A 15,989-nucleotide genomic window follows, 5' to 3' on the forward strand; every position below is an offset into this window, starting at 1 on the left:
AGAATTTATTTCTATAATTAATTTTATTTATTATTTTTTTATTATCTTTTATAATTAATCATATAATTTATTTATATAATTAATTTTATTTATTATCAAAAAATGACAAGTAATGGAAATTATAGAATGTATTAGAATTGACGGTTCAATATCGGTTTCGAACCGAAACCGTCGGTTCCGAACCGGGGCATGAACCGGAACCGGCGGTTCCGAACCGTGGACGAACCGTCCTGTTACGGTTTCGGTTCAGGGTCCTTATATTTTCGAACCGTGAACCGGCGGTTCCAAACCGAAACCGGCGGTTCATGAACCGTGGCCAGGTCTATATACAACTGCATCAAAGGTTAGTTGTTGCACTTCAGCAGTTGGAATTGATTAATTATTATGGCGGGATTAAACGGTCCAAAACTAGTGTTGGATTCCTTGGAGTCTCTTTATCTATAACTCTTCTATGCCATCTTTTGTTGGTCATTAGGGAAGATTAGTTTGTCAAAGATTGACTAATAATAGAAGTCTGAGATAACAGAGTGTGGCATGACTTTTTATCTAGTATCAAATTGTTGATAAAATTTCTCGTCATCAATTAAATTACACAATTTAAAGTTTTGTATATGATAGACTAAGATAATAGCAGTGAGGCTCAAATAACTAATTCTTTTATCCACTCCGATATGAAGCTTAATAAAATAAAGAAACATAAGACAATCATTTTTAAGTGGTTCGATTTGATGGTTAGAACCCTACACCCAAAATATGTTACTAATTGAGTAAATGCAATGAAATTCGTCTTGAGAGGAACTCAATTTTAAAAAAGGATCCTAGGATAAATGGAAGAACTTGTGAATGAGAGGATAAGCGAATTTGACTCATGACTTGTGTTCCTCTATGTATCTGCCAATGTGTATGCATATATACGTCAAACTTTTCTCCCTCCTAACCCTTCTCTCCTTCATAGGTCCTTCATACTTATAGAACAAAAAAGTTATATTCAAATAATTAAATCAGATTATTTCTAATTCAAACATGATTTTCAAATTCTATTCCTATTTTAATTGAATTAAAGTAAAATAATTGTATTAATGACATGATCTTAATTTAGTTGGAGATGAAAACTTTCACTTGTTGACACGAGATAAATGTAAAAAAATAATTTTGTTGATATGGGAGAAATGTAGGGTTTTTTTTATTGTCTTTGAGTAAGAGACTCTTGAATGATCAACGGACGAGAGACATTTAATTACTACTATCATAACTCATCATTAATCATAACTTGGTGGACCTTGTACAGGTAAATTCAGAGAAGGAACAGATCCTTGTGTACATACCTAAACAAATTTGCAAAATTTAGTGTGTTAAACCGCATAAACATAAGCTTACAAATGTAACAATTGCCGTCAAAGAGAGATGATATGAAACATGTAATTAGGGTTAATTTGTTATAATATCTGCAATTAATTTTTTTAAGACCCACACCATCAAAAATACCATAAACCCAACAAAGGTTTTGAATCTTAGTAGTTGTCAAAAGACTCAAAACGGACTCCTTGGCAAACATACAACTATAACACTAGTTGGGTTATTAATCTCCAAGAAAAATAGTTACCAGGATGCCAGAATTTCTAAAAACCTCAGAATAGAGCAAATTTTAGTAAAAAGAATTATCATCTTCTACCCATACTTGGAATCAGTTTCCTAATGATAAGTACTGAAGCAAACAGGGGAAAAGTAGATTTACCATACAATACCGTCAGCATTACAATTTTTTCATACAACATAAGGTAATTTACAGCAGTTTTATTACAGTATTCATAAGAGAGGTTGCTTGATACCTTGTTCATTAATGCGCCGAGGCCTATAGTGTCTTTGGTTGTATCAATGTTTGGAACAAATTAGGCTTCTAAGGATAAGCCTGCATACCAGAGATGTATGTTGCCTCGATAGATGCAGTCCCTTCTGCCACGAAATCTTCCCATGAAGAAGTCGACAGTATGACAAAATCTGCCAGTTTCCCGGGAGATAGTGATCCTACATAATTTTCAAGAAAACATCCACGAGCAGCTGAACTAGTATGCCTGCCACAGAGGAAGTGTTACTATTCCTGATCGAGAGTTTGATTAATAATGACAGAAGGCGTGAGATGATACAACATAAATAACCAATTGATGCAACAAAGCTGACATGGATGAAAATTAATTTACATATTTAAATCAAATGATGATTTCATGTTGGGAACTACGCAAAGTGTCCCGTCTTAGAAAACATCCAATGATAAATATAAGAAAATAACAATAATTTGAAATTGCTTACGCTATTAATGAGTCGATCAATGAAATTCGCTCTGATGGATTCCAAGCATTGTCCCAACCAGGGGGTATTCTTTTCATTGCCGTCTTGATAGCACCTAATGGATTGATGTCGACAACCTGAAATAACATCAGTGGTATGAGATTTTGCAATGTTTTAAAATCATGTTCGAAAGTCAAAAACATGTTTCAGTGTGAATCATTATACATACTGGCCAGTCAGATCCTAGTACCAACTGAGCATTGCCTGCCAAAAGTGATCGAAACAGAAAAGATCTTTTATAAGCCCTATCTGTCCCCAGCTTTTTTATTGCAGAGTCCGCATCATCTAAAAGGTGCTGCGGCTGTTACAATGAGAAGACTAATACAACTCAGAACTGTTCTAACTAAGCAATTTCAGACTTAGCAACATAAGATAGTCCATCCAGTAAAGGATGATTTGTTCATGAACATGGGAGACCATAGTATCACTCCAAAACTCTACATGGTTTTACATCCCCCTTTTACTCTTTCTCAAAAGAATTAGTAAGATATTATGAATTGCTCCCATATCACTAGTTTGTTATTGATGGACAGAATAAAATATAAATGGCAGAAACAAGAAAGAAATGAAGCCACTAAGTGCTACATCAGCAGCATATTTAACAATCATGGTACAAAGCTGAACATCAACTGATCTAAAAATAAGCAGAGAACAATATCTGAAAGCAATCCCTTGTTAGCAAGCCACTAATATTTGACAGTCTAAAAGGGTAGCTGAAGAACCTGAACTGAAGCAACAACTCCTTGATCACCAAATCGAGCAGCTGCACCTGGAGCCAAATGCTGTGCATGCTCTATCTGAAAGAAATTGTTCCAGTCATGAGAAAAAATTATACGCAAATATTCACTACAAGGCAAGCAACAATTATACCCTAAATCTTCGATCCCTCTTTCCAGTTGTTGCTGCAACTGATTTATAGATATCAAGAATTAAATCATTTGCTCTATCACCTATGGCATGAATGGCAACCTGAAACAGTTTAAAAGAGAAAGCGTTATTAATTTGTGATTACCAATGACCTCTGAGTGTTCATATGTTCTGCACAGGGATCTCTAGAAAGACTAGAAAATACCTGAAGGCCAGATCTGTCCGATGCCATGGTCATGTTAAGAAGACTTTCAGTATCCATCACTTGTAGGCCATAATTATTGGGCTCATCTGCATACGGCTACAAAATTCAATGGATTCATATTTATTTGATTAACATATATGCATAAACATAAGATGTGCCAGTAATTCACACAGTATAATATCTGCATTACAATCTATAACAGTGTTTCATTATTGAATCATTCAAACTTTGAAACCAATCTCAATAAGACAAACCTCATGCAAATAAAATTCAATGGCATTCTACTCATCTACACCCTGCATTAGCAAAGCTATTTGAGGAGGCATTCAGACCATGGTCATTCAGATGAAGGGCCCAACTAAAAGTATCGCTTGGTTTAAGAACTAATATTTCTCCTGATAAAATTGGATCACTATGCTAAAAGTTTCTCAAGGCTCAGAAGCACGCTTTGTTTAGAAATTGAAGAAGATTAATATCTCTTATTATTTCCTTTCCACTTGGTTTCCAGTAAGCAATATTTTTCTATTTTATATTTATAAATAAGTTGACAATTATTGGGACATTCCTTACAATTGAACACTCATTATGTTAAAACAGATTAGCATAATTTCACCTTTTCTGGAATGCCAAAATGCCTCTAACTGCCAGCCCCAGATTAATGCTAGCGTAAAGAAATGAATGGAATATGCATTCTTTTATATTCTCCATTTCCAACATTTATCCACAACCCTTTTTTTCCAAATATTTAAGCACAACTAAAGTGATGAGATTAAACATTATTGATACTTTTAATTTAAACAATATATTCTTACCCTTTATTACTTCTTAGCCTCTTAATAGTTCTCAAAGACAAGGTTCTCTTGATTGATGCTTTAAATTTAAAAAATTTATTCTACACCATAAATTGGTCTAAAACGGTAAACGACATTGAAGGAAGGTCTATAGGACAAAAGAATTTGACATAGAAAATGGAATCTGTACATATTCAAGTTACAAAACACTTCAATGGACAGACAAAAACCTCACCTCATGAAAGAGAGCACTACTAGAACCTAATGACCCATCAGCAAAAGCCTTGACACCACCCAAGTAAACCCAGTCACTTTGGGCATGGCCTGTTTTGTTGATAAGATCCTGTCAGGTTAAGAGAAGTCAAAGTAAGAATAAATAATAGGAAAAAGGGGAAAAAAGGATTGGGTTTACAGATCTAGGACATGACCTCTGGTGGAAATGACAGGAAAAAATGTAATGAGAAAACTATGTGATATCAGAAACTAGAGAGCAATATAAATGGGTTTCAAACAGAGAATGGTAAATCAAAATGCAACAGCGATTAAAATTGAAGAAAGGTACTAAAAAAATTCATTATTTCTTGGCATAATGAAACACAAGATATGTAAAAAGTAAATTGGTGCTTACATAAAGCGGTCCACTACAAAATAATATGAATCCAACAAAAACATAAACTCAAATTAATCTAAACACTTGAGTGGTTGTTTTTAGATTTATACACACACAATTCCAGCCAAAAAAGGGGTAAATTGAAGTAATCGAGTACAAAACAGGCATTTACAACTATGTCAATTAATGCCAGGCTTGTCAAAGATCATGCTTAATTTTCTTTTTCAGATGAATTCCATCATCTGCTTGATTAGGAAAAACATGTGATCAAATATAATGAAACCACTACTGGTTGGACACAATTATAAAAACAAAACTACTAAGCCATATTTCACAAATTTTCAAGAAGTCATACAGATAAACGCGACCATGTCTCTATTGGAAAAAATAAGCAAACCCTGATCTTCATCTTCTCTGAAGCAACAGCCCATTGATACACATCTGTAAAAATTGGGGGGAAATGCAAGATCACTTCATATTCTGGAAGGTAATATCACTCGACTGAAGGATTGCATTAAGGATCTAAAAGAAAATAAATGTTGTGCATAGCATATGAAGCAAGTCAATGAGCTTTCCATACCACTTGCATAAGTTTATTGAATATTAGTCAAAGAACACACAAGACAGATCATTAAGAAAACCCAATTCATGTTAACTAGATTACTATCATTGGGCAGTCCTAACAATTAACTCTATTGTATGAATTGCCTTTTAAAAAGAACCTGAAAAATCATCCCAAGGTGGCTGTACTGATGCCCCAGGAAGATATCTTCCAATATCAACAACAGTTGTCACACCCCTCATCAAGGCATGTTTGCTAGCTCTAAATAAGGCTTCCCTCCTTTCATCTACAGAGACCTCAGGAATCAAGGGAAGAATGAGTTTCATTGCAGCATCGATTAGCAACCCAGTAGGTTCTGCAAGAGGAAAAATTAAATTGATAATAGATTTCATATAACTAATTATAGAACTAAGAAAATCAAATGATACAACTTATGCACACAAATAAACATCTGGCTGCATCTCAGGACTCAACTATACTCAGCTCCATGTTTAATATACTGTATTAATTTTATTGTTCTCAAAATCTAAACTGAAATTCGACGTCTAAAGTATCATGTGTGGTCAAGTAGGTGTGTTTTACATAAAGGAGGCTTCTTTACATGACTGCAAATCACATGATTTAGTTTACAAGAGTTCACAAAAGTTTGTCAAAAAAATTTCTGCATCCACATAAAACATTTTTTTTCTTCTGATTCCTGGAATTCCCTCAACCTTCCTTACAGTTTGCTGAGATCCAAGCTAGGGGCTATTTCCAAACCCTATAATGTTGATAGCCATGAAACTTTTGGATATAATACCCCAAGTCCCAAGCGGATTTGAACCCTTGACCTCAGGTGAAATAAAGGGCTTTCACCACTTTACCCATCTCTTGGAGTTATCAACATAATATTATCAACAACATATCAACCAATTCTTTCAAAAATGGCTTATCATTTAAAAATGTCGGCAATGCTGGGTATATACTGGCAATGCTTCAGTTTGATTTCCTTCTGTCAAATCCAGTGTCTCATGAAGCTATGCTTTACAAGCCATGGAAAGATAGACTGTTTGATAGACATTTATTAAGAAAGAAAAGAAATCCTATTAGTCTTTGGTTATCAATCAGCTATTAAATTCTATCATTTATTTGCCAATTGTTGTCATCATCTTCTTTTTTATTTCAAAAAACAAGAAAACAGATATAAAATGGAATTCACATTCCAAATTCATATACTCGTGAATCTAAAATTTTCACACAATAACAAATCTCAAATTACCTCCACTAGAGTTCCTCATAATAGTTCCACCATCAGGATCTTCTGATAAAGCAGTAATCCCAGCCATCTGCAGGGCAACTGAATTTGCCAAGCCCATATGACCATCCATCCTTGATAACCAAACCTACAAAAAGAAGATATCTTGGACTAGGAAGTCAACGTTTTGATTTCTTATGTCTATAAAAGTAGAGACTACCAACTAAGTTATGACCTCTTACAGGATTGTAAGGTGTAATATCATCAATCCAAGATGTCATTGGCAAGTCTCCTCCCCAAAGGTCATTGTTCCATCCACCACCCAGAATCCAGGAACCTTTTTTCGAACCTGAAGATGTTTATTAAAAGGTGTCAGCTCGAACAACATAATACTATACATCAAAAGCAAAATAATTTGAAAAAATCTTATTTAACTGCTGTAACTTAAAATCTGTTCCTAATTAATAAGATTTCACCCATTATAACCAAAATTATGTTTAACAGACTGGATATTTCCAAATACTAAGCAATGAACTTGTACGTTATCAGTGCAGTATTATTTTGAAGTTTTACCACTAAAAAGGTACTGTACTATTACCTGCAATCAACTACTTCATCCCCAACGTCAAAACCAATTTAAGCTTCCTTTGTAAACTACTAAACCAAAATTTTGTAAAGTTGATTATGTTCATGCAATAACAACACTGTTCAATAGTGTTAAACTAATTTAGAGTTCCTTCTATGTAAGAGAAATAAGGTTTAGAAATCATAGGGGAAAGCCTGCATTAAAAAATTTAGATTCAAATTTACTAGTTCTATACTCAGACAGAACAAAGAGAAAATATTGTCATTTGATCAAGAATACTAACACATGTCTACCCAGCATACCGGAAAAATGAGCATTGCACGGTTATGTGAATTAGTAAGCTAAAACCTGTATTTTAGGACAACAGAGCTTGAAAAATTACTTCTGACTGCTTCTTTGATTCTTCTCAAAAATTCATCCTTATGGTTTACACCATGCAGTTCCACTTGTGCCATCTGTTTTCCATTGGCAAAATCCCAACCCAAATGCACAGATAACAACAACAAAAGCACACAATAGTGCCATGAGTAACTGAAACAAAGATTTTCACAAATGACTTGTGGCTTGAAACAAATTGAATAAAAAATTAAGATCAGTGGATGGGCAACTCCAAATTTTTTTCAATCAATGAGCACTAGATTATCTATTAGTGAAACTATATTTCACAATATGGGCCCAAACAAAAAGCCTTGCAGTTGCAGGGACACAATGACACTAATTTATGTTCATATTAACAAATTAGATTAAGCATACTACTTCACATTTCAGTCTTTAGCAATAACAAACACTTTAGTCAATATCGTTCAAGCTGTGTCAATGCTTCCCATCTACCAGGACCTCGATCCATACAAACCAAATAGCTGTAACTTTGTCTGTTGCAACTGTCTACTCCTAACTGTCCCTATAACTAGATTAGTTAACTATATGGGAAAATTTTCAGCAAAAGAAAAAAAAAAAAAAAAAGATGTTGAGTTTCCAAAAGAATTCAACTCAATCCTAACAGATGCCACCTAAAATTCTAATAACATTTCAGCCAATTATTTTAACCATAACTCATCTTGCTCCTGTCAACGTACAAGTTCGTCATACCTTGACTACAGTATAAGAACATAAGTAGAAGTCACTAAGAAACATTTTTCTTGGTCATGAACAAGCATCCTCAACATACTTTATTACTAGACTCTGATCCTCAAGTAATTAATATCCAGTTAGTTGAAACAAAAGTTGAAAGAATAACAGCAGAGTACAAATTGAAAATCACCACAAAATCAGATTAAACAAAGATGAGGAAAAAAAAAAAAGAAAATAGAAAACTGGTAACAAGTTTGTAATAAAACCTGCAGCCCTCCCCAAATCAAATGAACATGGGAATCAATAAATCCAGGAACTACAACTTTTCCTTCAAGATTCAACTCTTTTGTTCCATCTCCAGCCAGTTCCTGCATATTACATTACCAGACAAATAAATTTTATTCATAACCAATTTCAAATATGCACAAAACATAAAACACTAACCAATTAAACAGAGTGATTTATTCTCATTAATATAGAACTATCAGGACCAACAATATAACACACCTATGGAGAGAATGATTCTGAACTCCAAGATTCATCTTAAGTACATTTGAGTACATGACATCAACCCATTTGATTAGTAAATTAATCAGGGTGACTCATCCTGCTTATAAAGAACAAGATTACCCATTACTCATCCAAGATATCAACCCAAAAGACTATCTATTAATCAAGGTGAATCATCCTTGTTTTAAAAATCAAGAGTCCCCATAACTCACCCAATGTGATTATCAATATGAATATATTTGACAAAATTTATGAAATTTCAGGTGAACTCAACATAGGTTTATACTATGAAATGGAGAACCTGGATAGCAGAATAGTTTTCCATGCGGAGAACCATGCCGTTTAGGAGGTCATTAATTACATTTTAATCCATAACATCGACCCAAAAGACTAGCCTATATATATGATTACCCATCCTCTTCAATAGTTTTCCAATGTGATCGTCAATATGAATATTTTTGACAAATTTAATGAGCCATGAGGCGAACTCAATAGAGGTTTCTATCTAAACTTCACAAAACAAGAAGAAACGAATATGAAATGGAGAACCTTAATGGAAGAATAGTTTCCAAGGCGAAGAATCCTGCCGTTTAAGATGGCCAAAGAGTCGGCAAACGGAAGAGATTCATCACTGGTGAATATAACTCCATTTCTTAGAATTAAATCAGCTACTGAGGGTCTTGATGGAGTCAAACTCAGCCAATCTACAAGCCCAGATGATAATTTTATTGAAAATCATAAATAATAAAATGGGTATCGAATTTTATTGATTGTTGTACTTACAGTTGTTGAGAAGAGGAAGAAGGAAAAGTGAAAGAGCGAGAACAATTGTGGCAGAGACAAGTGTGTAAAGATTCATAGTAGAGCTGGATGAGTAGGAATGAAGAGTAACCGCCTTCTTTAAACACTTTCAAATCGATTATCAATTGCAGAAACCATTATCATTTTTACCTGTAAAATTAAGTTTTCATCATGGCATGACTTTAACATGGATTACTTCCTTCCAACTATGACCAGTAACCACACAAAACTTTTTTTTTTTTTCTTTTTTATATAAAAGGCCGAACGATTTGTTCCCGCCCAAGATTTAGTTTACAGCCAACTTTAATATGTTAAGTTTCAAAAATTTAAATACCACCCTATCGACGGTTAAAATTAATAAAATTTATTAAATCTAAAGGTATAATTATAATTTAATCACTAAAATAAGAAAAAATAAAATTTTATTTTATTTTTCTATCTTAATTTCAAAATTTGATAATTTCTCTCAAACCTAAGTTTTGAAATATTACATTTTCCCCTAAAATTTATTTTGTTTACTACATTTTTCAGCCATTAGAATCCATCTCTGACTACCTTCTTCAGCCTAATCTTTCTTCCTATCGACACTCGCCCTCGATCCTTCAACCTAGTCCCATTTCTTTAGTCCTCTTTCGTCTCGCCCAACGCTTTTTCATCTCTCCTGAATCAACTATTGTAGTCTTTGCTATAGTGACTCTTCAGCTCCCTATTCACTTCGACTCTTTGCCTCCTTCATCCATGAATCGATTCTTTGTCAATGATGGAAGTGTGAGGGATTAGACTGATGCAAGAATCAAGATTGAGCATAAAAAATGATGAAAGAGGTTTCGTACATTGGTGAGAGATGAAATAGTGCTAGGAAAGATGAAGAAGGGTCAAAGAAGCAGGACTAGGTTGAAGGATCAGGAGCAAGCACCGACGGAGAGAGAAACTAGGTTGAAAAAGGTGGTCGAAAACATATTCCACTAACTAATATTGTTAATTTTAATAACTGGTGGATGAGTATTTAAATTTTCAAAACTTAGTAAATAAAAGTTTGATAATTAACTAAATGTTGGGTGGGAATATGTTGGTTGGCCTATAAAAAATTATAAACTCTTTTATATTTCAATTGAGGTTGATAATTAAATTTTTGGCTAAAAAATTTGTTTTCACCCTCTTTAATCATACCCCTATATTATGTTCAATGGTGTTTTCAATTGAACATCCAATGATTCTTCAATATACACACACACACACATATAATGTTATGTAATCTCACCTTTGAGTAATTAGTTAGGTATCAAGATGATGGATCATACTGACTAAATGTTACTTTATCTTTAATACAAAATTATCTAATAATATTATGATACATTATTTAAATACCTAATTGGGTACGATGTTCATAGACAATGACTATTATGTGATATATAGAATACTAAAAACATGTGATTCAATAATAGAAGACTATGACAAGAGGCTTGTAGGGAGGAAAGCATTGAAAACGTTAAAGACACAACCCAATAAAGGTTTGATTAGGTGAAAATTCATTATTGTGATGATTAAGAACATAAAATTCAATAATAGAAGACTATGAGAAGAGTATTGTAAGGTGGAAAGCATTGAAAAAGTTGAAGGCACAAACTAAAGGAGACTTGATTAGGTGGAAATTCATTTGGATAGAGCAAAAGAATTCATTTGGAGTTTAGTTTCCTAATTGATTAAGAATTTTATTTACTTTTAAAAGTCATAGTTAATTAAATAATCATATTATTATTTGCTTTAGGACTAATTAAGTTAGGATTTTTTTTGGATAATCGGGAACCCTACCCAACTTCATCAGACAAGCCAACCCCAAGGCACAATGATTCCATATGGATGTGGAAAAATGTTTAATGTTAATAAGAGGATAAAAAAATTCTAATTGACACGTTATTATTTTTAAAAAATCACAAAATGTTTATCAAAATTTAGAATTTTTTATATACACTTTTATTATATCATTATTTTATCTTAAAATGTGTATTAATTCATATTAATTACATGTATCGTATCATAAGATAAATATCATATTTTATGATACATCAATTATATTACATTAATTTGATATACTTTATAATACATATTATTTTTTACTTGTATTATATCGTATCATAAAATATATATATATTTTATATAATACAAATAACTATGATAAAATTTTGGAAAGTTTTACTAAGGAAACATTTTAGGAAAGGAAACAATTAATTTTTTTAAAAATTTAATTCCAATTTTTAAATATAGATATTATTTTGAATTAAAAATGTTTACTGGTCAAATCAACTTTGGAATTTACAGAAAGCCAAAAGATTAGTCTCTCCATGAAGTTGGGGTCTAAAGTATTTTAATGAATAAGAAATTAAAATGTCAATTTATAAAATTTAATATTAAAATAAATTCATTATTTTAAAATTTATTTAAAATATATATATATATTTTTTTTCAATTCATATAGATCTGTTCATAAAGGATCAACAAAAGCCAAAAGGGAGACCTGAGATTCCTTGACAAATAGGAATAAAAAACAGGGAGTTCTTACGCTGGATAAATTATTGAATCCAAGCACCCCAAGATTGACATTTTTAGTTAAACATTGCATCAATTCTCTTTTTCGCTGAAAATAATTGTTCTTTTAATTTCAAATATTAACTTTGATAATATTATAGTGCTGCTAGTACTTAATAAAATATCTACTTGCATCAATATTGTTAATGCGATTTCTCTTTACGAATTTATATATGCAATTGTAAATTTTACGTAAGATAAATTATGTAATTATTAGAATTTGAAAAGATTTAAATTGGTTTGTTACGGTGTTCTAAAAGATAGATAAAAAGAAAAAATTAAATAAGATACAAAATTTTTAATATGAATCATAGCATATATATATAATTATAATTTTAAATTTAAATAAGAAAAATTATTGTATCAATTAACTCTATCTCGGTTAGGAAGGTATTAATAACTCATTGCAAAGTAAGTGTTGTGAACATATCTTGCAAAATATCTCGAATTGATTTTTTTTTTTTTTTTGGTAAGGAACATATTGTAGCCTCGGAATTGAGAATCCTCTTCCTCACATAATATGGGGAAGGAATTTTTTAGTTGCTAATCACTTGTCAAGACATTTGTACCTCAAGTAGAATTTTATGATCTATGGATTTCTGCATACAATTGTATCCCAATTCTTAGAATGCGAAGAAAACTTCAAGAAGTTTGAGAATCTTCTATCACATAGAGATCTTACTGTATCTTTAAAATTATGCAAGCAGATGTTATTATGATTTCATACAGTTTGAGGCTTGAGCGGTTTATCTATCTTATCGTTTCAAGTTTTTGTAAAATCTTTTCAGTCATGCATATGCATCTCAAGATGGGTAGCATGTGTCTATAGATAATATTGAAAGAATAAAAAGAATTTTCATTTGTATCCTCCTTCTAGTTTCAAACTATTGATGTGATTTTCATGATTGTCTGATATATGCAATTTAGATTTATACACAAGGTAGGCTATAATAGTAGCAATTAAAATTTAAGAGGACTTGGATAAGTCTACGACAAGTGTGTGGGGAGATAAATTATAAAAGGTAAGAAAAATAAATGAGACGCAAAATTGTTTACATGATTTAGTCCAATGTTCAAAATGACTACGTCTACAATTGTTCTCACTAATTTAAGTGTGTAGTGTAAGAATAGTACAATATATCATCTTCTCTCATGTTTAGTATCTCATCTTTGCCTTTCATCTCTCTTATCTCCCTTTTACATACAAGGCTTGTTTTTTTTAGGGGAAAGTAAATTTGAAACTCCCTTAGTTTAGAACATTAACTCTGATTTAAATTTCAATGGGAGAGAGTTACATTTGTATCAATGATATCTTTGTTTATAGAAAAGTTAACACCTTTTTAGATATTTTTTCTAAAGATGTTATATCGTAAAATCCAAATTGATCGCTTCTTTGATAATTATAAAAGAATCTTTTTTTTTTTTTTTTATGAACTCAAAATTTGATACTATGTAGTGGTGAGTCACCTTAGTGATATGCAAAACCTTTAATTCATTTAAAGCTTCAAGTTAGAGTATTATTTAAAAGTAATACTATGTGCATATATAACAACGTGTCATCATATAATTTAATCATTAAAAATTAAAAATAAAATAATATTCAATCACATAATAATATATTATTATTTATCTATAAAATTTATATAAAAATTATTTATATAATTTTATTGATTATTAGCCAAAAGATTTATTCTCACTTAAGATATAGTAAAATCTTAAACTCTTGTCTTCTAACTTTTAAAAACTTAAACACTTATTTATGAACTAAAATTTGTTAAATTTTTTAATTAGAGTTAGAGGTAAAATTATCATTTAATAATAATATTCAAAAAATAAAAATTTATATAATTTTATTTTTTTAATTTGAAAAACTAATAATTTTTTTAAAAATTAAATTTTAAAAATTAAAATTTTCTTCCTATTTGGGGTTTAGTTTATAATTTTACTGTAACTTGGATGAGAATAAGTCTTTTGGCGTTGATTATTTAATCATTGTCTGCCTGTCGCTGTCTGTGGTTATGCAGGCAGGGTCAGACCTCAATCGATAAAATTGACCGCTTATGCAAAATAAAATATCAGTACATCGCTCCTGACAGTTGTTCACATCGTGGCTTTTTCTTTCTTAAAAAACCCGTTTTTAATTGAACTTTTCCAATTGTTTGTTGGTGCCTTCTCAAAATATCAAATAGCAATAAGAGAAGAGAGAGAGAAACCAGAGGAGAAAGTGTAAGTAATTTTCATTGATGGGTGTGATAAAGGCAGCCATCGGAGATGCAGTTTTCACAGGCATGTGGGTGTTTTGCTCGGCGCTTCGGGTGATTTTGACACGCATCATTTCAACATTCTTCGGTGTTCAACACTTGTTTCCGGTAAAATTATTCATCAGCACAACTTTGGCCACCATCTTTATCATAGCATTCCTGTTCATAGGCAAACTCTTGGGTGGAGCCAGCTTCAATCCTTCCACCTCCCTCTCCTCCTACGTTGTTGGTCAAATATCCGACTCCTCTCTCATCTCCGTTGCCGTCCGGTTTCCTGCTCAAGCAGCCGGTGGAGTTGCAGGCGTCAAGGCAATTTTGCAGGTAAACCATAAATTCCAATCCCTAAATTCTTCAATGAATATCAGTTAATTCGCAAAATACTGAATTTCTTACTGCAGTGAAGCCAACCAAGCTCTCGGCTCGACTTAACCCGTTGTAAAAGTGTTTAAGTTAGGCTCATTTTAGTGAAACCAAGTTTAAATTTGGTTCGAATCAAATTTGAATTTGATTCGATACTAAAATGATGTTGTGTTGATGCGTATTAATAAAAAATAATGTTATTTTAGTAGATTTATATCAAAATTTTCAAACTCACAAATTTTACGAGCTAAATACCCTTAAAACTCCTACTTAAGTTCATCTGAATCTAGTTCGTTTTAGACTTGTTCGAACTGAATTCAAACTTGCACAAACTGGTTTCAAATATAAATAAATAATTTTATTTGTTTTCTCGATAAAATCATGATTAAATTGTCTAATAGGACCTTTTCTTTTTCTGGGTTTGGCTCCTGCTTACAGGTGATGCCGGCAGAATACAAGAGCATGCTAAAGGGGCCATTTCTGAAAGTGAATTTGCACAGTGGAGCTATAGCTGAAGGGGTGTTGACCTTCTTGTTTTGCCTTTCATTGCTTGTTATAATGCACAAGGGTCCAAGAAGCCTAATTTTGCAGGTTTGGTTGTTTTCATTATCAACTGCTGGATTAGTTCTTGCAGGTTCTGGGTACACTGGACCTTCAATGAATCCTGCAAATGCCTTTGGCTGGGCATATGTTAATAACTGGCACAACACTTGGGAGATGTTTTATGTTTATTGGATTTGTCCATTTATTGGGGCTATTTTGGCTGCTTGGTCTTTCCGGCTTCTTTTCCCTGCAAAACCCAGCAATAAGCAGAAAAAAGCCTAAGATTGTAATAGAAAACTTTTGATATAATGATGAATTTCTCCTAAGTTTTTTTTTTTTTTCTCGTTCAAAACAAAAAATCTCTACTTCAAAAAGGTCAAAACCAATGATATCAGATAACTAGTTTCACAATCACACTATCTTGGAAGATAACTTCTTTGCCACTCAAACCACCCCCGTCACGGCTAATTACTTCATGATTTATCCATATTTTCTTTCATTATATTGATGATAGTGTTAGGGCTTTTATAAATTTGTAAAATAAGGATTGAGAAAGAATAGACGAGTGACAAAAATTTGAAGACCAGCAGCATCACTGTTTATTAAATAAATTTATTTAAATTAAGACGTACAAAGAATTTTGGTGGAGATTAAAT

At 32.1% G+C, this 15,989-nt stretch overlaps 2 protein-coding genes across 2 annotated transcripts; one reads left to right on the forward strand and one right to left on the reverse strand.

Annotated features, from left to right (window-relative positions):
• Positions 1-1,706: 1,706 nt before the first annotated feature.
• On the reverse strand, positions 1,707-9,814 carry LOC123193477 (protein LONG AFTER FAR-RED 3). The gene is made up of 15 exons (XM_044606489.1): positions 9,566-9,814; positions 9,332-9,486; positions 8,539-8,640; positions 7,584-7,656; positions 6,858-6,964; positions 6,640-6,763; positions 5,542-5,736; positions 5,175-5,260; positions 4,445-4,552; positions 3,419-3,514; positions 3,217-3,315; positions 3,069-3,143; positions 2,516-2,647; positions 2,308-2,423; positions 1,707-2,072 (listed from the first exon to the last, which is right to left on the reverse strand). The coding sequence occupies exons 1-15, from the start codon at positions 9,639-9,641 to the stop codon at positions 1,898-1,900; spliced, it is 1,719 nt and encodes a 572-aa protein (XP_044462424.1). The 5' UTR covers positions 9,642-9,814; the 3' UTR covers positions 1,707-1,897.
• A 4,475-nt stretch (positions 9,815-14,289) lies between these two features.
• LOC123192604 (aquaporin SIP1-1-like) lies at positions 14,290-15,659 on the forward strand. The gene is made up of 2 exons (XM_044605215.1): positions 14,290-14,751; positions 15,229-15,659. The coding sequence occupies exons 1-2, from the start codon at positions 14,413-14,415 to the stop codon at positions 15,613-15,615; spliced, it is 726 nt and encodes a 241-aa protein (XP_044461150.1). The 5' UTR covers positions 14,290-14,412; the 3' UTR covers positions 15,616-15,659.
• The last annotated feature ends 330 nt before the right edge of the window (positions 15,660-15,989 follow it).

The sequence above is a fragment of the Mangifera indica genome, chromosome 12 (assembly GCF_011075055.1).
Source record: "Mangifera indica cultivar Alphonso chromosome 12, CATAS_Mindica_2.1, whole genome shotgun sequence".
Classification (NCBI taxonomy): domain Eukaryota; kingdom Viridiplantae; phylum Streptophyta; class Magnoliopsida; order Sapindales; family Anacardiaceae; genus Mangifera; species Mangifera indica.